The 26,990-nt window shown below is 51.8% G+C and overlaps 1 protein-coding gene across 1 annotated transcript in view; it reads left to right on the plus strand.

Moving 5' to 3' along the window:
• The first annotated feature begins 2,029 nt into the window (after window positions 1-2,029).
• Window positions 2,030-26,990, plus strand: part of LOC124664835 (ATP-dependent RNA helicase DEAH12, chloroplastic-like) — a 77,322-nt gene continuing 52,361 nt past the window's right edge. The window contains exons 1-4 of the mRNA XM_047202264.1: window positions 2,030-2,102; window positions 2,606-2,659; window positions 2,746-3,057; window positions 3,187-3,224. Of these exons, the coding sequence (XP_047058220.1) occupies window positions 2,030-2,102; window positions 2,606-2,659; window positions 2,746-3,057; window positions 3,187-3,224 (477 nt within the window). The remainder of the gene's footprint in view (window positions 2,103-2,605; window positions 2,660-2,745; window positions 3,058-3,186; window positions 3,225-26,990) is intronic.

Below are 26,990 nucleotides of genomic sequence, written 5' to 3' on the forward strand. Positions count from 1 at the left end.
GACTTCTGGCTCCCGAGACGGAGTTTCGCGATGTGGCGGCGTTCTGGAGGGTTTCTGGCGACTTCGACTTCTCCCCGTGCGTTTTTAGGTCGAAGGCAATATATAGTCCGAAGGAGGGCGTCGGAGGCCGGCCGAGGGGGCCACACCATAGGGCCGCGCGGGCCCCCCCTAGGCCGCGCCGCCTTATGGTGTGGGGCCCTCGGGCCTCCACTTGATTTGTCCTTCTGGCTCCGTCAGTATTCGGGAAAATAGGGCCTTCTGCATAAATTCCGAGGTTTTTCCCGAAAGTTGGATTTCTGCACAAAAACGAGACACCGAACGCTTCGCTCGAAAACAACGTTAGTCCGCGTTAGTTGTATCCAAAATACACAAATTAGAGGCAAAACAATAGCAAAAGTGTTTGGGAAAGTAGATACGTTTTGGACGTATCAAGCTTCATGTTGAAGCTGATGAAGGAGACCAACATCTGCTCCGATGATATTATCCGCACCTTCATCTGCCGCCGGGTGCTTCCCCTTAAGCGCCGCGCTCACAAGATAAGCGAGATGTACGGCCCTGGCGATCCCACCAAGATCACCGGCCTACCCTTGAGCAAGGCGGATGTAGTCCTGAAGGCTAATCAAATATGCCAAACGGACATGCCGGATGACTGGGAGTGGGGCTTTCTTCCTCTCAGCTCCCTCAACCCCCCAACCAAGGAAGTAAGAGATTACGCCACCCGGGCTGTTCTACTGGTAACTTTTGTGCTGTGGCTAACTGTTTTTCTTTTTGCTCTCAGGCCAAGGACCGCTTCCCTCGCATCGAGTTAGATCGGCGAGGCCCTTGCCGGAAGCATCCTTTGGACAAGGTTGATCCAGATCCCTTCGTCCATTGGTATGATCTCAAGATGGGTCGCATCCCCACTCAGCGCCCTGGTAACCCCTCTGCGGCTTCCGACGATGAGCTCACCATGCATGAGGTAGTTTCCTCTTCCGGTCTCTCATATTTTGTTGCCTTCTTCCTTCTGTAGACGCTCCCTCAGCTGGCCCCGAACCACAGGTCCACGAGCACGTGCCTCCCCTGCAGGCCGAGGTCGGGGACGAGTTCCTGAATAAGCTCATGCCTAGAGCAAAAAGAACAAGGCGCCTGCTGCTGACGCCGGCTCAAGCCAAGCTCCTCCCGCCAAACGCTCCCGGACGGCAGTCCTTGGGGGAAGGCAAGTAGGCACGAAGCGCTACAAGCATAAGCAAATGCCGGTCTCTTCCGGGTAAGTTCTTTATTTCTCTATTTGCTGCGTTTTCCAAACTTTTCCTTTCGCTTTGCTGTTTTTGATCTTTCCTCTTCTTTTTGTTCAGCCCTGCTCTCACGCTGTCCAAGAGCTCCAGCGGCCCGAAGCCGGCGACCTCCGAGGGAACCGCAAGGGCCCCAACTCCTCCTCCTCAAACAAGCCCGGTACCATCCGGTACCGGCGACCTCTCTGCCTCCCCTCTGGGAGGCACCACAAATGCGGGGCGCGCGGCCCCTACACCTCCTGATCACCGCGCGGAGGAGGATCTCACCTCCCCTCCTGAGACCCAAGATACCGGCGCTAGCAACACCGGCGCCGACGACGAAGCTGCCGGGCGGGCGGAACCTCTGGTTCCTCTCGCCCCAAGAAATAAGAAGAAGAAGCACTCCAGCTCCTCCCCCACCAAGGCCGCGCCGGATTCTTCCACGCCGGCCTCCTCTACACCGCCTCCGGAAACTCCTATTCTTGAGCCTACCGGGGCCACTCCAACACCGCCACCAAGCCAAGGACCTTCCGCGGCCAAGCCGAAGCCGCCGCCCGAGACCCCCAAGATCACAAAGTTCCTCAAGCCGGGGGCTTCTCGGGGAAAGGCCGTGGAGGGCAGCGCCTCAGCCGGCGGCCCGCAGCCTCTAGTGCTGCACGTCAGCCCTGCTGCCGCAGTGGTCCAAGAAAAACCTTCCGGCCTTCTGGGCCGGATCGTTGAGCTGAAGCACGAGGGGCGGGACCTGGGGCACCTCCTCCCCTACGCCCAAAAATGGAACGATGCAGATATATCCGCATCCACCCGCGGCCTGGGAAAGGATCGTCTTCCGGCGCCAGACCCTTCTGGGCCCCGGTCCACTGAAGAACACTTCATGCGGCTGAAGCGCGCAGTGAAGGAGTTCGACAGCGCGTGGTACGATGCTACCAGCAACGTGGTGGTAAGTTCCATCCACTTTTTTGCAACTTTTCTGCTGATGCTGGTTTCTTTCTTTCCGGACCTTGTCTATCTTCCCAGTCCCCGAGTTTTGTGTTGAGAGCGTAGCTCTTAGCGCGAAACTTAGGCAAAAACTTGAGAAAACCGGCATAGCCGGTCCCTGAGTTTCGGGTTGAGAGCGCAGCTCTTAGTGCGAAACTTAGGCAAAAGCATGGAGAAAACCGGCTTCTTTCTTACAATTATTTTCCTTTGAACAGAGCACGGCGGATGCCCGGAAGCAGCTCTTCGAAGAGCTTCTCTGGGAGCATCGGGACCTTGCCGAGGCCCACAGCCACTGCCAAGGTTTGTTTCCTATTTTGCCTCCGGCATCTTTTTACCGGAACGTTTTCTTCTTTAACACTTATGAATCTTTTGTTCAACAGCTGTCCCGGAAGCTACCCTTGAGGCCCTTAAGGTCCAGATCGCCGCTCTCCAGGGTACCACTTTTTCTTTTCCGATTGACCCGTTCTTTCCTTATTTTATCAGCCGCAACTTTGCTAACACTTTTCTTTCCGGTGCCTAGGTGAAAAGGAGCAGCTCATCAAGGAGCACCACGAGGCACTGGACGCCCAGAGGACCGCCTCCAGGGAGCTTAAGGAACAAGCTATCCAGGCCGCGCTTCAGCATGACCAAGAGCTGAAGGACGCCAAGGCAGCAGCCGAAGCTAGGCTGGCGGAGGTTGTGGATGATTCCACGAACTCCAATGCGGTGCTGAGGGCCGAGCTGGAGGAGGAGAGGAAGGCGCGGAAAGCGGCGGAGCGCCACATTGAGGTTATGACCACTGATCATAAGGAATATGATCGGCTGGTCATGCAGATTGATGCGCTGGCTCTCCGTAAGCTCTTGCCTTGCCCCTTCTTTCGCTTATAAGCTTTTTCTTTTTGGAAGTGTATCCGTGTTTCTTTTCCTTCTGGTAGATTGTTTTCCGGTATCTTACGCTTATGCTTTTCCCATCTTCTTGTAGAGCACTTCCCGGACTCTCAGACGCATGCCGTGAAAAAGGTGATGGAGGATCGGGTGGCGCGGGAGTTCCCCAACATGGACGCGCACTGGGACGGGTACGACTATCTGGTCGCCCTTCTCGCTCGAGTCCAACATATGCGCTCGTGGACCGGCTCCTTGCCGATCCGCCGGACGCCGCCATCCAACTTTTCAAGGTGCCGTGGCCTCGAAGAAGCGATGCCGGCCAACATCACCCTCACCGCCAACCGGCTAAAGGAGGCAGGGCGCCGGATTCGTGAGTGGCAGTGCTCCGCAGCTCGTGCTGGAGCCGATACCGCGCTGCGCTCCGCGTGCTCCTGCTATCCGGACTTGGATCTGGATGCGCTCCTCGGCGTGCGCCAAGATGCTCCAACTGATCTGGACCCGGTCCTTACCGCGAAGCGGCAAGATCGGGCCTACCGGCTTGCTGAGTACGCCCAGGTTCGCACCTTCATCCTCCCTCCTCCTGATGTCAAGGACTACCTCAGCGATGAGGAGGAAGAAGAGGAAGGTGAAGATGAGGGTGCCGAGGATGTGCTGCCGGAAGCTCCCGAGGCCAATGCCGCTCCCCCTGAAGCCCCCGAAACCAATGCCGCTCCCCCTGAAGCCCCCGCTGTTTAAACATTTACTGCGACAACAAGTTTACCTGCTCCTGCTTGCTTCATAACAAAACTTGTTAAATTCTGCCCCGGTATGCCGGGGTTTATGATGTAAGATAAAATTCATCCTTTTGGTTGTGGTACAACTTTATACCGGTGTCTTGCATACCGGTAACTTATTAAGTTATGTTGGTTTGTTAACTTAGCACTTTGCTTTTCGTTCCGATTTTGTCTTGCACTGCAATGATTCCGAAATTGTTTCCGCATCCAATTCGATGCATACTTGGCTCTTTTGCTTTTGCTCTGCCTACCTTCTCTGGGCGTTTTTGGCGTATGAGCACAAAGTTCTTTTACCAAGTGATACGTCTCCGACGTATCGATAATTTCTTATGTTCCATGCCACATTATTGATGATATCTACATGTTTTATACACATCATATGTCGTATTTATGCATTTTCCGGCACTAACCTATTAACGAGATGCCGAAGAGCCAGTTTGTCGTTTTCTGTCGTTTTTGGTTTCGAAATCCTAGTAAAGAAATATTCTCGAATTGGACGAAATCAACGCCCGTGGTCCTATTTTTGCACGAAGCTTCCGTAAGACCGAGGGGGAAAGGAAGTGGGGCCACGAGGCACCGACACCATAGGGCGGCGCGGCTCGGCCCTTGGCCGCGCCGGCCTGGTGTGTGGGGCCCTCGTGTGGCCCCCGCGTTGCCCTTCCGCCTACTTAAAGCCTTCGTCGCGAAACCCTCCGTACCGAGAGCCACGATACGGAAAACCTTACCGAGACGCCGCCGCCGCCAATCCCATCTCGGGGGATTCGAGATCACCTCCGCACCCTGCCGGGAGAGGGGATTCATCTCCCGGAGGACTCTTCACCGCCATGGTCGCTCTCGGGAGTGATGAGTGAGTAGTTCACCCCCGGACTATGGGTCCATAGAAGTAGCTAGATGGTTGTCTTCTCCTCATTGTGCTTCATTGTTGGATCTTGTGAGCTGCCTAACATGATCAAGATCATCTATCTGTAATACTATATGTTGTGTTTGTCGGGATCCGATGGATAGAGAACACTATGTTATGTTAATTATCAAGTTATTACCTATGTGTTGTTTATGATCTTGCATGCTCTCCGTTATTAGTAGAGGCTCTGGCCAAGTTTTTGCTCTTAACTCCAAGAGGGAGTATTTATGCTCGATAGTGGGTTCATGCCTCCATTAAATCTGGGACAAGTGATGTAAAGTTCTAAGGTTGTGGATGTGCTCGTTGCCACTAGGGATAAAACATTGATGCTATGTCTAAGGATGTAGTTATTGATCACATTACGCACCATACTTAATGCAATTGTCTCGTTGTTTTGCAACTTAATACCGGAAGGGGTTCGGATGATAACCCGAAGGTGGACTTTTTAGGCATAGATGCATGTCTGGATAGCGGTCTATGTACTTTGTCGTAATGCCCAATTAAATCTCACTATATTTATCATATCATGTATGTGCATTGTTATGCCCTCTCTATTTGTCAATTGCCCGACTCGTAATTTGTTCACCCAACATGCTTTTATCTTATGGGAGAGACACCTCTAGTGAATCGTGGACCCCGGTCCTATTCTTTACATCGCATACAATCTATCGCAATACTTGTTTTACTATTTTCTCGCAAACAATCATCTTCCACACAATACGGTTAATCCTTTGTTACAGCAAGCCGGTGAGATTGACAACCTCACTGTTTCGTTGGGGCAAAGTACTTTGGTTGTGTTGTGCAAGGTTCCACGTTGGCGCCGAATCTCCGGTGTTGCGCCGCACTACATCCCGCCGCCATCAACCTTCAACGTGCTTCTTGGCTCCTCCCGGTTCGATAAACCTTGGTTTCTTTCTCGAGGGAAAACTTGCTGCTCGTGCGCATCATACCTTCCTCTTGGGGTTCCCAACGAACGTGTGAGTTACACGCCATCAAGCATATTTTCTGGCGCCGTTGCGGGGAACCGAAGAAAAGCTACACCACAAAGATTTCTAACTCCCACGTCAACTACGCGCCAGCATATTTTCTGGCGCCGTTGCCGGGGAGATCAAGACACGCTGCAAGGGGAGTCTCCACAACCCAATCTCTTTACTTTGTTTTTGTCTTGCTTTATTTTATTTACTACTTTGTTTGCTGCACTTATATCAAAACACAAAAAAATTAGTTGCTAGCTTTACTTTATTTACTGTCTTGCACTCTATATCAAAAACACACAAAAAATTAGTTACTTGCATTTACTTTACTTGATTCATCATGTTTCCTTTTAATTTTACCACAAAAGACATACCGGTAGGACGTGGGTCCATAGTTGGGAGAAATAATATAGAAGAATTTTTCAATCATGTTAGTACCGTTGAAGATTTTGAAGATAGACACTTGGTAGAACTTGCTCCTAATTATGAAATTGCTGTCGTCGCTTTAGTTCGCATGTTGGAAACTAAATTTGTAAATCTCAATCTTATAATCCAACACATGTTTCTTACACTCGGTGATATGGAAGAAGGGAAAAGAAAGATTTTGTTTTAGAAACCCTTCTTAGAGAATTTGGTGGTATAGCAAGAGAGGCTAGAAAGGTCTTTATTAAATATAAGATGCTTGGTTCTTATACCAATTTTGCTAGTATCCTTGAAAAGATGGACATGGAGAGAGTAAGGTACACTAATAATGCTAATGATGGTGGGGAGATCAAAGCACCAATACCATGTAAGCTCCTAGCAATGAATGAAGCGCTAGAAAATAACTATGCTTGGCTTGTTCCTGAAAATTAGTTTGATGAGAGTAGCATGCCCAAGACTAATGAAAAGGGAGCCGCTGAAACTTATGTATCCAATATACTATGCATGGTTGAGAAAACTCCAAACCCCGCTGAAGATTCATCATCTCTCGATAATATTTGATATACACTTTCTGCGCCTAGCTGAAAGGCGTTAAAGAAAAGCGCTTATGGGAGACAACCCATGTTTTTACTACGATACTTTGTTTTATATTTGAGTCTTGGAAGTTGTTTACTACTGTAGCAACCTCTCCTTATCTTAGTTTTTTGCTTTGTTGTGCCAAGTAAAGTCTTTGATAGTAAAGTGAATACTAGATTTGGATTACTCGCGCAGTTTCGCATTTCTTTGTCTGTCACGAATTTCGACCTGTCTCTCGTAGGTAGCTCAGAAAAATATGCCAATTTACGTGCGTGATCCTCAGATATGTACGCAACTTTCATTCAATTTTGGCATTTTCATTTGAGCAAGTCTGGTGCCTCAATAAAATCCATCTTTACGGACTGTTCGTTTTGACAGATTCTGCCTTTTATTTCGCATTGCCTCTTTTGCTATATTGGATGAATTTCTTTGATCCATTAATGTCCAATAGATTTATGCAATGTCCGAAGTGTTAAGAATTATTGTGTCACCTCTGAACATGTTAATTTTTATTGTGCACTAACCCTCTAATGAGTTGTTTCGAGTTTGGTGTGGAGGAAGTTTTCAAGGATCAAGAGAGGGAAATGATGCAATATGATCAAGAAGAGTGAAAGCTCTAAGCTTGGGGATGCCCCCGTGGTTCACCCCTGCATATTTTAAGAATACTCAAGCGTCTAAGCTTGGGGATGCCCAAGGCATCCCCTTCTTCATCGACAACATTATCAGGTTCCTCCCCTGAAACTATATTTTTATTCCATCACATCTTATGTGCTTTGCTTGGAGCGTCGGTTTGTTTTTGTTTTTGTTTTTGTTTGAATAAAATGGATCCTAGCATTCATTGTGTGGGAGAGAGACACGCTCCGCTGTTGCATATGGACAAATATGTCCTTAGGCTTTACTCATAGTATTCAAGGCGAAGGTTGAATCTTCTTCGTTAAATTGTTATATGGTTGGAATTGGGAAATGCTACATGTAGTAATTCTAAAATGTCTTGAATAATTTGATACTTGGCAATTGTTGTGCTCATGTTTAAGCTCTTGCATCATATACTTTGCACCCATTAATGAAGAAACACATAGAGCTTGCTAAAATTTGGTTTGCATATTTGGTCTCTCTAAAGTCTAGATAATTTCTAGTATTGAGTTTTGAACAACAAGGAAGACGGTGTAGAGTCTTATAATGTTTACAATATGTCTTTTATGTGAGTTTTGCTGCACCGTTCATCCTTGTGTTTGTTTCAAATAACCTTTCTAGCCTAAACCTTGTATCGAGAGGGAATACTTCTCATGCATCCAAAATCCTTGAGCCAACCACGATGCCATTTGTGTCCACCATACCTACCCACTACATGGTATTTCTCCGCCATTCCAAAGTAAATTGCTTGAGTGCTACCTTTAAAATTCCATCATTCGCCTTTACAATATATAGCTCATGGGACAAATAGCTTAAAAACTATTGTGGTATTGAATATGTACTTATGCACTTTATCTCTTATTAAGTTGCTTGTTGTGCGATAACCATGCCCCTGGGGACGCCATCAACTCTTTATTGAATATCATGTGAGTTGCTATGCATGTCCATCTTGTCTGAAGTAAGAGAGATCTACCACCTTAATGGTTGGAGCATGCATATTGTTAGAGAAGAACATTGGGCCGCTAACTAAACCCATGAGTCATGGTGGAAGTTTCAGTTTTGGACATATATCCTCAATCTCATATGAGAACACTAATTGTTGCCACATGCTTATGCATTAAAGAGGAGTCCATTATCTGTTATCCATGTTGTCCCGGTATGGATGTCTAAGTTGAGAATAATCAAAAGCGAGAAATCCAAAATGCGAGCTTTCTCCTTAGACCTTTGTACAGGCGGCATGGAGGTACCCCTTTGTGACGCTTGGTTAAAACATGTGTATTGCGATGATCCGATAGTCCAAGCTAATTAGGACAAGGTGCGGGCACTATTAGTATACTATGCATGAGGCTTGCAACTTGTAAGATATAATTTACATAACTCATATGCTTTATTACTACCGTTGACAAAATTGTTTCATGTTTTCAAAATAAAAGCTCTAGCACAAATATAGCAATCGATGCTTTCCTCTTTGAAGGACCATTCTTTTACTTTTTTGTTGAGTCAGTTCACCTATTTCTCTCCACCTCAAGAAGCAAACACTTGTGTGAACTATGCATTGATTCCTACATACTTGCATATTGCATTTGTTATATTACTCTATGTTGACAATTATCCATGAGATATACATGTTACAAGTTGAAAGCAACCGCTGAAACTTAATCTTCCTTTGTGTTGCTTCAATACCTTTACTTTGATTTATTGCTTTATGAGTTAACTCTTATGCAAGACTTATTGATGCTTGTCTTTAAGTACTATTCATGAAAAGTCTTTGCTTTATGATTCATTTGTTTACTCATGTCATTACCATTGTTTTGATCGCTGCATTCATTACATATGCTTACAATAGTATGATCAAGGTTATGATGGCATGTCACTCCAGAAATTATCTTTGTTATCGTTTACTCGCTCGGGACGAGCGTGAACTAAGCTTGGGGATGCCGATACGTCTCCGACGTATCGATAATTTCTTATGTTCCATGCCACATTATTGATGATATCTACATGTTTTATACACATCATATGTCGTATTTATGCATTTTCCGGCACTAACCCATTAACGAGATGCCGAAGAGCCGATTCTGTCGTTTTCTGCTGTTTTTGGTTTCAGAAATCCTAGTAAAGAAATATTCTCGGAATTGGACGAAATCAACGCCCGGGGTCCTATTTTTGCACGAAGCTTCCGGAAGACCGAGGGGAAAGGAAGTGGGGCCACGAGGCACCGACACCATAGGGCGGCGCGGCTCGGCCCTTGGCCGCGCCGGCCTGGTGTGTGGGGCCCTCGTGTGGCCCCCGCGTTGCCCTTCCGCCTACTTAAAGCCTTCGTCGCGAAACCCTCTGCATCGAGAGCCACGATACGGAAAACCTTACCGAGACGCCGCCGCCGCCAATCCCATCTCGGGGATTCGGAGATCACCTCCGGCACCCTGCCGGAGAGGGGATTCATCTCCCGGAGGACTCTTCACCGCCATGGTCGCCTCCGGAGTGATGAGTGAGTAGTTCACCCCTCGGACTATGGGTCCATAGCAGTAGCTAGATGGTTGTCTTCTCCTCATTGTGCTTCATTGTTGGATCTTGTGAGATGCCTAACATGATCAAGATCATCTATCCGTAATACTATATGTTGTGTTTGTCGGGATCCGATGGATAGAGAATACTATGTTATGTTAATTATCAAGTTATTACCTATGTGTTGTTTATGATCTTGCATGCTCTCCGTTATTAGTAGAGGCTCGGCCAAGTTTTTGCTCTTAACTCCAAGAGGGAGTATTTATGCTCGATAGTGGGTTCATGCCTCCATTAAATCCGGGACGAGTGACGAAAGTTCTAAGGTTGTGGATGTGCTTGTTGCCACTAGGGATAAAACATTGATGCTATGTCTAAGGATGTAGTTATTGATTACATTACGCACCATACTTAATGCAATTGTCTCGTTGTTTTGCAACTTAATACTCGGAAGGGGTTCGGATGATAACCTCGAAGGTGGACTTTTTAGGCATAGATGCATGTCTGGATAGCGGTCTATGTACTTTGTCGTAATGCCCAATTAAATCTCACTATATTTATCATATCATGTATGTGCATTGTTATGCCCTCTCTATTTGTCAATTGCCCGACTGTAATTTGTTCACCCAACATGCTTTTATCTTATGGGAGAGACACCTCTAGTGAACTGTGGACCCCGGTCCTATTCTTTACATCGCATACAATCTATCGCAATACTTGTTTTACTTGTTTTCTCGCAAACAATCATCTTCCACACAATACGGTTAATCCTTTGTTACGAGCAAGCCGGTGAGATTGACAACCTCACTTTGTTTCGTTGGGGCAAAGTACTTTGGTTGTGTTGTGCGGGTTCCACGTTGGCGCCGGAATCTCCGGTGTTGCGCCACACTACATCCCGCCGCCATCAACCTTCAACGTGCTTCTTGGCTCCTCCTGGTTCGATAAACCTTGGTTTCTTTCTGAGGGAAAACTTGCTGCTGTGCGCATCATACCTTCCTCTTGGGGTTCCCAACGAACGTGTGAGTTACACGCCATCACCAAGCAAGCACTTTCTTGAACTTAGAAATAACTCGAAATTTTTGCAAAAAACCGGTATAACCGGGGTTAGTTAAATGTTTCCGGATTGTTCTTTCCCGCTCTCCCTCTTCGCAGTTCATGTGCTTATCCCCTACCGGTTTATCTTGCTTGCCATGAAGCCGGGTTGCGGACAGCAGCAGAGTCGAAGACTCCGGTAGGATTTAGCACACTACTAAACCGGAAAGAAAAAACGTTCAATAAGCAACCGGTAGACTGAAAAAATAAACATGTTACATGCAACTTTAGTAGGGGTAGTCCCCAAGACTCATTCGAGGTTCCGACATCTTTTATTCATAGCAAATAAGGTACAAAAAGGAACTTCTTACACCACAACTTCAAGAGTAGAAAGGACGCAACGAGCTACATTCCACGGACGCTTGGTCTCCTCTCCGGACTCTGTCCGCCTTTCCTTTCTTCCATTCCCGTGCATCAATCGGGTAATAGGCATCATTGTGGAGAGCCTTGCTCACAATGAAGGGTCCTTCCCATGGGGGGAAAGTTTGTGCCGGCCTTCAGTGCGCTGCACTAGGCGTAGCACTAGGTCTCCTTCCCGGAACACCCTCGGGTTAACCTTCCGGCTATGATAGCGTCTGAGGTTTTGCTGGTAAATGGTTGTTCTTGCCAAAGCTAATTCCCTTGCTTCTTCCAGCAAGTCCACATCGTTTTCTCGGGCCTCTTTTACCTCTTCTTCGGTATAGAGTTGCACCCTTGGTGAATCATGGAGAATGTCGGTTGGTATGACCGCTCTCGCTCCATAAACCATAAAGAATGGAGTGTATCCGGTAGACCGGTTTGGAGTTGTTCTTATACTCCACAAGACCGATGGTAGCTCATCGAGCCAACACCCCGGCGATTTTTCCACCGCATCGATGAGTCTTGGTTTGATACCGGAAAGTACCAAAGCGTTTGTTCTTTCAACTTGGCCATTTCCTTGTGGGTGTGCCACTGAGCACAAATCCAACCGGATGTTGTTGTCCTCACAAAATCTTTTGAACTCACCTTGAGCAAAGTTTGTGCCATTGTCAGTGATAATGCTATGTGGGTAGCCATAACGCAAAATAACATCTTTTAAGAATTTCACCGCTGTGCGCCCATTACATTTTGCAATGGGTTTCACCTCTAGCCACTTGGTGAATTTATCCACCATGACCAAGATGTAGGTCATGTTTCCTCTTGCTGTTTTGAATGGGCCAACCATGTCAAGGCACCAAACGGCAAACGGCCAAGTTAGCGGTATTGTCTTTAAACCGGATGCTGGGGTTGTCGTGGTATCGTCACGGCATATGCCATAGGGTGGCTAATCGAAGGTGGTTCCTGAGAGATCTCACGGCGGTATCCGGAAGCGGGTATGGGCACGAGCGACACGGCGACGTACCCAGGTTCGAGGCCCTCCGATGGAGGTAAAACCTCTACTCCTCGCTAGAGTGTATAAGATAATCACACGAGTACAATGGTGCTCCTAGAGCTGTGTCCGGCTGCTCCTCGGGAGGCTAAGGGAGACGATGGTCTCTCTCACGAGGCAGCGCTAAGGGTGGAATGAAGTGAGAATGATCGATCCCCTACACGAGAGGGGGTAGTGTAGCTTATATAGGCACCGGCACTTTACATATAAGACCCTATAGTCTCGCGGCCGGCTTGGCCGGCTCCGGCTTCCGCTCCTTCCCGAGGCGGTGACGTCGGGAGCCGTTGAGGCGTAGTGGCTCTGTCCCATCCGGCTGCCCGGGTCGGCGGTATGGATAGGAGGTGTCCCCGTCGCCGTCGGCCACCGTAGCTAGTACGGATCGTCGTTAGCCATGATGGCCTGTCCGGCGCGTGGCACTCGTTGCTCCACGGTGCCCCGCGCTTACGGAAGATGAAGTCGGCGTGGACTTTGGGAACCCGGATCACCAACCCGGTTCCTTCCGAGTGCAAGACTCGCCAGCCTCGAGTCGGTCCGAGGTACGGACCCCGGTCGGATATGGCTTGTAGAAGCCGGCCCGGCCTACGGCATTGGCGGCCGTAGCCGGGCCGACTAGGACCTAGAGCCGGCCGGCTTCGGACCAGCCGGCCACGGCGCCGGCCGGCTGCTCCTCGGCCGGCCTTTGCCGCGAGCCGGCCGGTGGCCAGCCGGCTGCTCCGCGTCCATTGCCCTACCCGGGGTCTTCCCCCGACATTAGCCCCCGAAGCCGGCAAGGTCCCGCGTTTAGAAGGACCTAGGCAGGTTTTCCTGGCTTCTTGAATATACTTGGCGGCACTCGGAGGGGCCGACTGAGAGTTTTCATTCAGCCGGCTGCGCCCTCATCCGGCTCGTTCTTGCCGGCTGCTTCTAGCCGGCTGCTATTTACACTTGCAGCTTTTGTTTTCTCGCAAGTTTTGATGGCGTCTCCGCCTTGCTGATAACTTTTGGTCCGAGTTGAACTCGTTGTCCGGCTCCGGCTTGCGGCGCGCAGGAGTCTCCGCCACCTCGAGTCCTGCACCCGACTTGACCGGTCTGACGCCTGGGCTCTGCCGCCGGTTCGTCCGGTCACATCAATGTCCCCTCCGGATTCGATGCGGTTGTGGGCGACGTGGTGTGGCAGTTTCTGGTAACGGTAGCGGTCGTGGGCGACGTTAATGCGCAGAAAATCCGGGCGGCGTGGCCACGATCGCCACGTGGAGGCCAACCGCCCGCCGCGGTCGGCTATAAATGCCGCGGGGGAGGGTACCGAGGCGGCACTTGCCCACTTCTTCTTCCTCGCGCTCCCGCTCCCCTCGCTCTCTTCCTGCGCTCGAGCCCGTCGCCGCTCCGACGAACTCCTCCCGCTGGCGAACTCCGGCGAGCGAGTCTCCGCCGATCCGCCGCCGCTACTCCGTCGAGCCGGCGCCACGGGGCCCCGCGTTTCAACGGAGCGCCCTCAGCCACCGTCGTCGCCGCCACCGTCGCAAGGTTCTTCGTCGCCCTTTCGTCTTTCGTGGTCAACCTCTTCCTCTTCCTCGACAATGGCCTCCGCCAGCGGATCGTGGCGGGGCTCGTATATGCGAGAGGATGATATCGCGCGGCTGGTGCGCCTCCGCCGGATCCCGTCGTCGGTGATCACGCGGGCGCCCGGGGAGGAGAAGGAGCCCGTGCTGCAGCCTGGCGAGCGCGTCGTCTTCGGCGCGCACCTCGATCGCGGGCTGGGCCTGCCGGCCTCCGCCTTCTTCCGGCAGTTCCTCGACAACTTCGGCCTGCAGCCGCACCATCTGCCGGCCAACGCCATGATCCTCCTCAGCTGTTATGTGGCGTTCATGGAGGCCTACGCCGGCTTGTGGCCGGATATCGACTTCTGGAGCCGGCTGTTCTACTTGAAGGCCCAAACTACTGAGGGCCGCCTGCGGGCCTGCGGCGCCGCCTCGATCTACACCCGGCCCGGTACGCCTTTCCCCAAAATTCCCACCGTTGACTCGGTGAAGAACTGGCAGATGTCATTCTTCTACGTGCGCAACGAGGGCGAGCTCGTCGACCAGGATCAATCTTCCGGAGTTCAACCCGGTTCCTCCAGTCGGCCGGATCAATTGGAGCTACAACGCCCGCACGGCGGATCCGGATGCTGAGGTGAACCAGCTCTGGGACTTCCTGGGGGCGGCCGTCGCGAACGGGCTGACCGCCGAGGACCTCCTCTGCACCATCGCCGAGCGTCGGGTGCTGCCGCTCCAGATGCGCACCCACAAGATTGGGCACATGTCCGGCCGGTTCGATCCGAACCGGACGTCCACTGCGCTGGTCTCCAAGGCCCAGGTCGCCCGCCGGGTGAACAACATCACCAAGGCGAACATGCCTGAGGAATGGAGCTACGGGCTGGCGCCCCATGATAGGGACCACCCGCCCGAGCTGGTAAGTTTTGTATCTCCGCCAACTTCCGGCTTGCGGCTGCGGGGCCGACTTCCGTTTTTCTTCTGCCGACTTCCGGCTTGTTGTTTGCTCATGTTCTGTTTTTTCTAGCTCTTCTCCCGGCAAAACGTCGAGGACGGCGATCCGGCGACGAGGAGATGGATGCCGGATCACGCCGATCCGGCTGACCAAGCCGGCGACCAGGCTGGCGACGACGACCTGCTGCAGGCGCCCGACGTAGGCGGCCAGGGGGAGCACAATCCGCCCCTTCACCGGAGCAGCAGGAGGACGAGGAGCCGGCTACGTCCACCACGGGGCCTATCCCTGCCGTGCCCCTGCGCACGAGGCCGCCGAGCACCACGGCGACTTCGGCGCCCTAGGGGAAGAAACGAGTCGGCGACCCCCGCGCCACTGCCGCCTCGGAGGCGAAGGCAAAGAAGCTCCGCCGGCTGCATCCGAAGAAGGTTCCGGAGCAGGCCGGGTGAGTTTTCTTTTCTCTTTTGTTTGATTCCTTTTCTTTCCTTATTTCTATGCTTATCTTTTCCTTATTTGTTCGGCTAGGGCTCCCATCAAGTTTGCCCAGGGCGGCGGCTCCCGGCCGACTCCGCGCGTCGTGTCGCCGCCTCCCCGACAAAGGAGGGAGTCGACGCCACGGCCCTTCGTCCGCGCGCACCTACGCCGCCGCCGTCCGCGAGTACTCCGCCTCGCCGCAGGGGCGCCTTCCTTCGCCGTGCCGCTGGCCTCAGCGCCTGATCGCGGCGCGCGTGTTGAGCCGACTCGCCAGGCGACGCTGGACGACATGTTCCCGAGCCGGACTCGTCTTCTGGGCCCAGCTGCTGGGGCTGGCCTGGGCATGCCGCCGTCGACCGGAGCCGGAGCCGGCAGCTCCGCACCGCTCGCGACCGGAACCGGAGCCGGCAGGGCTGCGCCGCCCACGATCGGAGCCGGAGCCAGGCCGAGCGTGGTGGTGCCGGACGAAAGCCCGGAGGGGGCACCTCAGGCGCCGGAGATGGCTGCGCCGACTGGACCGTCCGCTCGCCCGGAGCGCCGCCACCACCGGAGCCGACTATGGGGGAGCCGGCCGGGCGAGAGCCGGCAAGGGACGAGCCGGCGCGCACGGAGGGCGCCGACTCGCGCGCGTTGGTGAGGACGGGAACCCCATCGGCGTCGCCGCAAGGCCTGCACGTGGCCAAGGGCGCCCTGCTCCTTCACGTGCCGTCCGCCTCCGACTCCAGCCTTGGCTCGGCTGGTACTATGGAGCAGGCGTGGCTCCGCGCCAACTCCTATGAGGTGACCAGCCGGGAGGGGAACCCCGGCCAAGCGTCGGTGGAGATGTTCTTCTCCAGCCTGCAGGCCAACCTCAAGGCTAGGGCTGCCGAGGCCGCGGCCAACCTCACCAAGGTGGAGGAAGCCGGCAAGGTAAGCTTCAACTGTTTTTTGATTTGGTTATCATCCTCGGTAGCCCTCCGAGGCATGGGCCGGCTGCTTGGAGCCGGTCCGGGTTTCGCCCGGCATACCGACTTTTCTTTTTTCCTTAGGCCGTGGCGGATCGGCGCACCGCTCCGTACAACCGCGCCGTGACCCACTACCACAAGGCCAAGCCGGACCGGGCCGGTTTGGCTCGTGAGCTGGGGGCCGTCAAGGGTAAGTTCTTGCTTCTTCCGACTCGATGTCTTCTTTTTAGTTTTCGTTGGCTGTCGTTTCTTTCGTACTGACGGCTTATTTTCGCCGGCTTGCAGCTGAGGCCGCCCGGATCCCGCAGCTGGAATCGGACCTCCGAGTTGCCCGCGCCCAATGCGTCACAAGCGAGGAGGCGAATCGGGCTGCGGCCGCCAAGCTGAAGGTGGGCGACGGGAGCCGAGCGGCTGCGCCGGCCTGAGGCTAACCACCTTAAGGAGCTTGCCGCCCTCAAGAAGGACGGGGAGGAGAAGCCGGCGGAGCTGAGCAGGCGGCTGGATGAGGTGGAGAGGCAGCGGCTTGCGCTTCGGGAGGAGGTCACCACCAAGTCCACGGAGGCCGACGGCTACCGCCAAGCGCTGGACGGAGGGGATTGGCGCGCTTGATCGCGGCTTGTCGGGTGAGTGCCTCTATGTTTCCTTCCCTTTGCCGGCTTTCGGCTGTCGGCTGCCGGCCTAGGTTGGTAGCCGGCAGCAGAAACTTATCTTTTTCGCTATCTCCATCTTCGGGCCGGGGCGATCGGCTCGTGCCGGCTGCCGCCGTGCTTTTGCTTTGATCCTTCGAAATCTCCATCTTCGGGCTGAGGGCGTCGGTTCGTGCCGGCTGCCGCCGACCTTACTCTAGAGCTTCGGAATCTCCATCTTCGGTGCGGGGCGTCGGCTCGTGCCGGCCGCCGCCTGGCCTTTGCTTTGATCTTTCGAAATCTCCATCTTCGGGCTGGGGGCGATCGGTTCGTGCCGGCTGCCGCCGGCCTTACTTTAGAGCTTCGGAATCTCCATCTTCGGGCTGGGGCGGTCGGCTCGTGCCGGCTGCCGCGGCCTTACTTTAGGACTTCGAAAATTTGCATTTTTCAGCTTATTTCGGCTTTTGGTGGTTTCTGACATGCTTTTTCTTGCAGCGGCCTTCCCGGAGACGCAGGATGCGGCCTTGGCGGCCGTTGGCATTGCGCGCGAGTCCAGGAGGCAGGCGACTGGCGAGGGCAGCTCGGAGTACTTCAGCATGGAGGATTACATGGCGTCCATGTCTGCCCGCGTCGAGCCCATCACCAAGCTTGGCTGGGAGCTCCGGAAGGCGGCTGAGGAGCTGGTCCCGATGCTGTGGCCCGCGGAAGCGGTGCCGCAAGATATCTCCAGCCTCACCTCTTTGATGGAGCGGGCGCCAGATCGCTTCCTCGACTGGAAGGAGTCTGCCACGCGCGCCGGTGCCGACATGGCACCTGTCCTTTGTCCTCTCCCTGGTACAATGAGGTGGACCCGGGGCAGCTCGAGTATCGTCGAGCCGGCGTGGAGGACAAGCTCCCGGCCGAACTCAAGACCGCCCGGCTTGCCCGAGCCAGCGCCATCGCGCGACTTCGTCGACAAAAGCCTCTTCGTCGCGGACCCGAACCCTCGGCCTCGATGAGGAGTACGAGATGGAGGATGAGGAGGCGGAGGATGTGCCCGAAGACGATCCGGCGATCGGCCGCTCGATGCTCCTCCAACTCGGTGCTTAATTTACCTGTCTTTCAATTGTTGCTTTTGCCAAGACAATTTATTAAATCCCCGGGATGCCAGGTGCATATGTAAGACAATATTATTATCCTTTTATTAGGTCACACTTTAATGTGTTTGTTAATCATTTGTGTGCCGAGTTGCTTTCTTTCGACTTGTTCGCTTTTTCCTATCCGCCCCACTCTTTGGCTGTGCTCTTGCCGGCCGTACGTCCGACTTGCGATCCGTCACCGGATCAAGAGCGGGCCGCCGAGGGTGGCCGACAGATTTCCGCCGAACGAGCTGAATTCGGCAATCCGGCACTTTTATGAAAAGTTGCAAGTCAACTCGCTTTTACTCTTTCCCTTAGTCGTTTTTCGCGTGCCGGCTCCCTAGGCCTTACTCCCGCCAGCCGGACAGCCGGGTTGCGGTCTGTAGCTGGATCGGAAGCCGGCTGTCGGAAACCGGATCACGTTACTGAGCCGGCCGCGTGAAAGGGTTCAAGCCAATTGGCGAAACGAAGTAGAGTATGTGAAACGCTTGTCAGAAACGGCGCTCTTGGCGCATGCTTTTCATAGCTTACAAAAGGGATACAAGGGATACATACATTCCTGCTCTCATGTGTAAAATGGTCGAAGCAACCTGACATTCCAGGGACGTTTAGTCTCTTCGTCAGTTTTGCTTGCCTTGTTCTTTTTGGCCTCTTGGGCATCTATGAGATAGTAGGAGTCATTGCCTACCGCCTTGCTCACGATGAAGGGACCCTCCCATGGGGATGCTAGTTTATGCTGTCCGGCTGTCCGTTGGATCAGCCGGAGCACTAGGTCTCCTTCTCGGAATGCTAAGGTCTTGACCTTCCGGCCGTGGTAGCGACGGAGGCTTTGCTCGGTATACGGTTGACCCGGACTCGGCCATCAGCCGGACCTCTTCAACCAGGTCGACTCCATCTTCGCGAGCCTCTTTGGCTTCAGCCTTCGTGTAGAGCTTGATCCTTGGCGCGTCGTGCTCAATATCGGCCGGCGGGACGGCTTCGGCCCCGTATACGAGGAAGAAGGGTGTGAAGCCGACCGAGCGGTTTGGCGTCGTGCGCAGGCTCCACAGACACGCCGGGCAGCTCTTCAATCCAGCAGCCCGGCTGAGCGCTCAAGCGGCTCCACCAGCCGGGGCCGGATGCCGGCTAGGATCAAGCCATTAGCCTTCTCCACTTGGCCGTTGGTCTCCGGGTGCGCCACGGACGATAGGTCCATCCGGATCCCCATCTCTCCGCAGTAGCGTTTAAAGATGCCTTCAGCGAAGTTGCTGCCATTGTCGGTGATGATGCTATGCGGGTAGCCATATCTCACGATTATTTCCTTGAGGAATGTGACGGCTGTGGAGCCGTCCAGCTTCTTGATTGGCTTGGCTTCGATCCACTTAGTGAATTTGTCAATCATCACCAAGAGATGAGTCATGCCGCCTCGGGCTGTTTTGAATGGGCCCACCATATCCAATCCCCATACAGCAAATGGCCAAGTAATGGGGATGGTCTTCAAGGCGGAAGCCGGCGTGTGCCTTTGCTTGGCAAAGCGTTGGCAGCCGTTGCACTTCTTCACCAGTTCTTCTGTGTCTCGAGCGCAATCGGCCGCAAAACCGTGCCGGAAAGCTTTGGCCACTATGGCTCCGGAAGAGGCGTGGTGGCCGCACTCACCCCGATGGATTTCCCATAGGAGTTCAATCCCTTCGACCGGCTCGACGCACTGTCGGAGCACCCCACTTACGCTGCGTTTGTACAGCTCGTGGTTGATGATTGTATAGGCCTTGGCCCTTCTCTCAACTGCCTCGGCCTCGGATTCTCGTCATCGGGCAGCACACCGTCGGTGAGGTAGGAGAGGAATTCTTGTGCCCATGAAGGTACGCATCTTATCTCGAATACGCCGACCAACGGGGCCTCCCGCGTGGGAGCTTCCGGCTTCGATCGCATGGTCGCCGGGTTCGGCTTGCTAGCCGGCGGGTTCGGCTTGCTAGCCCCCGAGTTTGGCGATGAAGCCCCGGGTTAGGACCGAGAAGTCTCCGGGTTCGGCGTGGTAGCCGGCGGGTTCGGCTTGTTAGCCCCCGACTTGGGCGATGAAGCCCCGGGTTCGGCCGAGCAGCCCCGGGTCGGCCGGCACGAATATTGAATCCGAATCCGGTGACGGTATGATGGACGGCTTCTTGATAACCGCCAAGGCGATGCCCGGCGGAATGGCTTGCCGGGTTGAGCCAATCTTGGACAAGGCGTCGGCCGCCTCGTTGTTTGCTCGTGGCACATGGTGGAATTCGCGCAGCCGTCGAAGAAGCCGGATAACCGCTCGGACATGGAAGCGGTATGAGGCCATGTTGGCGTCCTTCGCGTCCCGGCCGCCGGATGCTTGTTGTATGACCAAGTCGGAGTCGCCGAAGCATAGTATGCGACGCACGCCAATCTCCTTGGCCAGCTTCAACCCATGAATGAGCGCTTCATACTCCGCCACGTTGTTGGATGCAGCGAAGTGGATCTGCAGGACGTAGTCCAGTCGGTCTCCCTTGGGAGAGGTGATGACGATGCCGGCTCCCAAGCCGTTGCGCATCTTCGAGCCGTCGAAGTGCATCTTCCAATGTGTGGAATCCGGCACAGGCGGCGGATATTGCATCTCAGCCCAGTCGACGAAGAAGTCCGCGAGGATCTGCGACTTGATGGCCGTGCGTGGCTCGTAGAGGATGGTGTGGGCGGCTAGCTCCAGGGCCCACTTGGCAACCCGGCCGTTGGCATCCTTGCTGCCGATGATTTCCGCCAAAGGCGCTGTGGCAACCACCCTGATGGGATGTTCTTGGAAGTAGTGCTTGAGCTTCTTGGCTGCCATGTAGACACCGTAGGTGACCTTCTCGGTAGTGGGGGTAGTTTTGCTTCGACCGGGAGAGCACTTCGCCGAGGTAATAGACCGGGCGCCGGACCAGCTGCTCTCGTTTTCGGCTTCTTTGCGCTCCACCACCAGGACAACGCTAACCACTCGGTTGGTGGCTGCGATGTACAACAGCATCGGCTCCATTGAACCCGGCGTTGCAAGGATTGGCGCGGTTGAAAGCACGCGTTTTAAGTCACGGAAGGCTTCATCCGCTCGCGGTGACCAGACGAACTTGTCCGCCTTCCTCATCAATTGATACAAGGGCAGTGCCTTCTCCCCCAGCCGGCTGACGAAGCGGCTCAAGGAAGCCAGGCAGCCAGCGAACTTCTGGACGTCCTTGAGGCACTGCGGCAACTCCATTTTCTCGATGGCACTGATCTTCTCTGGGTTGGCTTCGATTCCTCGCTGAGAGACGAGGTAGCCCAGGAGTTGGCCGGCTGGCACGCCGAATGTGCACTTGGCCGGGTTGAGCTTCATCCGAAATCTTCTCAGATTGGTGAAGGTTTCTCTCAGGTCATCAAGGAGGGTAGGCATCTCCTTGGTTTTTACAACGACATCATCCACATATGCGTGAACGTTTCTGCCGATTTGATCCTGCAAACACTTTTGCATGCACCTTTGGTAGGTGGCGCCTGCATTTTTCAAGCCGAACGGCATAGTCGTGTAGCAGTAAGCCCCGTACGGCGCTTGTCATTACATTTTGCTTGGCGTACCTCCAGCGTGATCCGGCCAATCGGCTGGCAGCAGTGGCCAGGCACGATGCCATGGAAGACGGTGGGGGTGGGGCGCAACTCGGCCTCCTGGATGCCCAGCTTGCGGGCGGTGTCGCGGTAGAGGATGTTGATGCTGCTGCCGCCGTCGATGAGGACGCGCGAAAATCGCACGCTGCGCCGAGTCGTGCCGATGGTGGGGTCGAGGACCAAGGCGTAGCTGCCCGGCTTCGGCAAGACAGCCGGTGTGTCGCGGCGATCAAAGGTGATGGCCTGCTCGACCGGTTTAGGTGCTCGGGGGACCGGCGGTATGACCGCGTTGACCTCGAGGGAACGGCTCGCGCGGCTCGTCTTGTCCTCGGGCTCGGAGGTGAAGATGATGTAGGTAGCATCTTCGGCCAGATATCGGCCATGCTGCACTTGGTTAGCCTCGTGGTGCTCGAGGTTGGCGTTCTCTGCGCCGCCTTGACCACCCGGCCCGCCGGCTGGAGGAGGCGGGGGTGGAGGCGGGAGGGGTTCGCCGCTTGTCATTACATTTTGCTTGGCGTACCTCTGGCACCCATTACATTTTCTTACCAGATCCTCCGCATTTTCCAAGGCCATGGGCCAATAGAACCCATGCCGGAATACTTTTGCCACCAGCGCCTTTGACGAAGCGTGATGCCCACATTCCCCTCGGTGGATCTCCTAGAGCATTTCTTTTCCCTCTTCCGGTTCCACACACCTTTGGAGGACACCGGTAACACTTCTCTTGTACACATCGCCATTGATGATGGTGTAAGCTTTGGACCTCCTCTGGATTCTTCTGGATTCACTTTCGTCAACCGGCAAGGTGCCGTTGATCAGGAATTCCTTAATAGGTTTAACCCATGATGGTGCCTCCCGAACCAGGAACACCGGTACGTCTATGTCCATGCTATCCACCAGCATTGTTTCTTCCGGCATAGGCACAGCAGTCCCCGAGCTTACCGGAACAGTCCCCGAGCTTGCCGGAACAGTCCCCGGGTTTCCTTCATCAATATCCATTGGTACAACATGTGATTCCGGTACGAAAATTGACTCCGACTCCGGACTCGGCTTGATTGATGGTACTCTTAAGTGTGCCAAGGCTATTCCGGGAGGAATTTCTTGCCTGGACGAGCCCAGCTTGGACAAAGCATCCGCAGCTTCATTTTCTGCACGCGGCACATGGTGAAACTCACACCCTTCAAAGAAGCCGGCAATCTTTTGCACGTGAAACTGGTACGAGGCCATGTTGGCATCTTTTGCGTCCCAATCTCCGGAACATTGTTGTACCATGACACGTCTCCGACGTATCGATAATTTCTTATGTTCCATGCCACATTATTGATGATATCTACATGTTTTATGCATACTTTATGTCATATTTATGCGTTTTCCGGAACTAACCTATTGACGAGATGCCGAAGGGCCGTTCTGTCGTTTTCTCGCTATTTTTGGTTCCGAAATCCTAGTAAGGAAATATTCTCGAATCGGACGAAATCAATGCCCAAGCATCCTATTTTTCCACGAAGCTTCCGTAACACCCGAGAGCCACCAGAGGGGAGCCCTGGTGGGCCCAGATGATAGGGCGGCGCGGCCAGGGCCTGGGCCGCGCCCCCCTATTGTGTCACCGCCTCGTCGCCCCTCCGACTCCGCTTCTTCGCCTATTTAAAGGTCCCTGACCTAAAACCTCGAGACGGAAAAGCCACGGTACGAGAAACCTTCCAGAGCCGCCGCCATCGCGAAGCCAAGATCTGGGGGACAGGAGTCTCCGTTCCGGCACGCCGCCGGGACGGGGAAGTGCCCCCGGAAGGCTCCTCCATCGACACCACCGCCATCTCCATCAACGCTGTTGTCTCCCATGAGGAGGGAGTAGTTCTCCATCGAGGCTAAGGGCTGTACTCGGTAGCTATGTGGTTCATCTCTCTCCTATGTGCTTCAATACAATAATCTCATGAGCTGCCTTACATGATTGAGATTCATATGATGATGCTTGTAATCTAGATGTCATTATGCTAGTCAAGTGGGTTTTACTTATGTGATCTCCGGAGACTCCTTGTCCCACGTGTGTAAAGGTGACGAGTGTGTGCACCGTGTGGGTCTCTTAGGCTATATTTCACAGAATACTTATTCACCGTTATGAATGGCATAGTGAAGTGCTTATTTATATCTCTTTATGATTGCAATGTGTTTTGTATCACAATTTATCCGTGTGCTACTCTAGTGATGTTATTAAAGTAGTTTATTCCTCCTGCACGGTGTAATGGTGACAGTGTGTGCATCGTGTAGTACTTGGCGTAGGCTATGATTGTGATCTCTTGTAGATTATGAAATTAACTATTGCTATGATGGTATTGATGTGATCTATGCCTCCTTTCGTAGTGTGAAGGTGACAATGTGCATGCTATGTTAGTACTTGGTTTGGTTATGTTGATCTGTCATGCACTCTAAGGTTATTTAAACATGAACATCGAATATTGTGGAGCTAGTTAACTCCGGCATTGAGGGTTCGTGTAATCCTACACAGTTAGTGGTGTTCATCATCCAACAAGAGAGTGTAGAGTCTAGCATCTATCTATTTATTCTGTTATGTGATCAATGTTGAGAGTGTCCACTAGTGAAAGTATGATCCCTAGGCCTTGTTCCTAAATACTGCTACCGCTGCTTGTTTACTGTTTTACTGCATCTGTACTTCTTGCAATATTACCACCATCAACCACACACCAGCAAGCACTTTTCTGGCGCCGTTACTACTGCTCATATATATTCATACCACCTGTATTTCACTATCTCTTCGCCGAACTAGTGCACCTATTAGGTGTGTTGGGGACACAAGAGACTTCTTGCTTTGTGGTTGCAGGGTTGCTTGAGAGGGATATCTTTGACCTCTTCCTCCCCGAGTTCGATAAACCTTGGGTGATCCACTTAAGGGAAACTTGCTGCTGTTCTACAAACCTCTCGCTCTTGGAGGCCCAACACTGTCTACAAGAATAGAAGCACTCCGTAGACATCAAGCACTTTTCCAGCGCCGTTGTCGGGAGGAAAGGTAAAAGGCACTCATACTCCGGTCCCGAGTTAAAGTACTTTTCTCGGTGCCGTTGTGTGTGTGCTCGAAGCTATTTCCTTTAGATCCCGCAATTGCATCTTTTTGTTTCTTGTTTACGCTAGTTAGGCATAATGGACAACAATGAGCTTCTTATTCTATTTCCTGATTTAAGACATGGATGGTTTGATGCGAAAATTAAAAAACCTATGGAACATATTAGTATGAACGCTTTGAACACCATTGTTGCTAATGATATGGAAAATTCTAAGCTTGGGGAGGTCGGTTTTGATGAAAATGATCTCTTTAGCCCTCCGGGTATTGAGGAGAAAGTTTATGTTGATTATGATATGCCTCCCATATATGATGATTATAATGATAGTGGTCTTTTGGTGCCACCTACTATGGAGGATAATGTTTATTATGATTATACTATGCCTCCTACATTTGATGATGAGAATAATAATGATAGCTACTTTGTTGAATTTGCTCCCACTATTACTAATAAAATTGATTATGCCTATGTGGAGAGTAATAATTTTATGCATGAGACTCATGATAAGAATGCTTTATGTGATAGTTATACTGTTGAGTTTGCTCATGATACTACTTAAAGTTATTATGAGAGAGGAAAATATGGTTGTGGAAGTTTTCATGTTACTAAAACACCTCTTTTTTTGCTGAAAATCTTGAAGTTGCACTTGTTTTATCTTTCTATGCTTGTTGCATTACGCTTCATGAACTTGTTTATTTACAAGATTCCTATGCATAGGAAGCAGGTTAGACTTAAATATGTTTTGGATTTGCTTCTTGATGCTCTCTTTTGCTTCAAATACTATTTCTTGCGAGTGCATCATTAAAACTGCTGAGCCCATCTTAATGCCTATAAAGAAAGAACTTCTTGGGAGATAACCCATGTGTTTATTTTACTACAGTAATTTTGTTTTTTTATTTTGTGTCTTGGAAGTTGTTACTACTGTAGCAACCTCTCCTTATCTTAGTTTTATTGCATTGTTGTGCCAAGTAAAGTCTTTGATAGTAAGGTTCATACTAGATTTGGATTACTGCACAGAAACAGATTTCTTTTCTGTCACGAACTGGGCCTAATTCTCCGTAGGTAACTCAGAAAACTATGCCAATTTACGTGAGTGATCCTCAGATATGTACGCAACTTTCATTCAATTTGAGCATTTTCATCTGAGCAAGTCTGGTGCCTCAATAAAATTTGTCTTTACGGACTGTTCTGTTTTGACAGCTTCTGCATTTTATTTCGCATTGCCTCTTTCTGTGTTGGATGGATTTCTTTGTTCCATTACCTTCCAGTAGCTTTGGGCAATGTCCAGAAGTGTTAAGAATGATTGTGTCACCTCTGAACATGTGAATTTTGATTATGCACTAACCCTCTAATGAGTTTGTTTCGAGTTTGGTGTGGAGGAAATTTTCAAGGGTCAAGAGAGGAGGATGATATACTATGATCAAGAAGAGTGAAAAGTCTAAGCTTGGGGATGCCCCGGTGGTTCACCCCTGCATATTTCAAGAAGACTCAAGCATCTAAGCTTGGGGATGCCCAAGGCATCCCCTTCTTCATCGACAAATTATCAGGTTCCTTCTCTTGAAACTATATTTTTATTCGGCCACCTCTTATGTACTTTACTTGGAGCGTCTGTGTGCTTTTGCTTTTGTTTTTGTTTTTGTTTGAATAAATGCTTGTGTGGGAGAGAGACACGCTCCGCTGGTTCATATGAACACATGTGTTCTTAGCTTTTATTTTTCATGGCGAAGGATGAAACTGCTTCGTTAATTGTTATATGGTTGGAAACGGAAAATGCTACATGTAGTAATTGGTAGAATGTCTTGAATAATTTGATACTTGGCAATTGTTGTGCTCATGTTTAAGCTCTTGCATCATATACCTTGCACCTATTAGTGAAGAAATACATAGAGCTTGCTAAAATTTGCTTTGCATAATTGGTCTCTCTAAGGTCTAGATAATTTCTAGTATTGGTTTGAACAACAAGGAAGACGGTGTAGAGTCTTATAATGTTTACAATATGTCTTTTATGTGAGTTTTGTCTGCACCGGTTCATCCTTGTGTTTGTTTCAAATAACCTTGCTAGCCTAAACCTTGTATCGAGAGGGAATACTTCTCATGCATCCAAAATCCTTGAGCCAACCACTATGCCATTTGTCTCCACCATACCTACCTACTACATGGTATTTCTCCGCCATTCCAAAGTAAATTGCTTGAGTGCTACCTTTAAAATTTCTATCCTTTACCTTTGCAATATATAGCTCATGGGACAAATAGCCTAAAAACTATTGTGGTATTGAATATGTACTTATGCACTTTATCTCTTATTAAGTTGCTTGTTGTGCGATAACCATGTTCCCGGGGACGCCATCAACTACTC

The sequence above is a fragment of the Lolium rigidum genome, chromosome 6 (genome assembly GCF_022539505.1).
Source record: "Lolium rigidum isolate FL_2022 chromosome 6, APGP_CSIRO_Lrig_0.1, whole genome shotgun sequence".
In the NCBI taxonomy this organism is placed as follows: Eukaryota; Viridiplantae; Streptophyta; class Magnoliopsida; order Poales; family Poaceae; genus Lolium; species Lolium rigidum.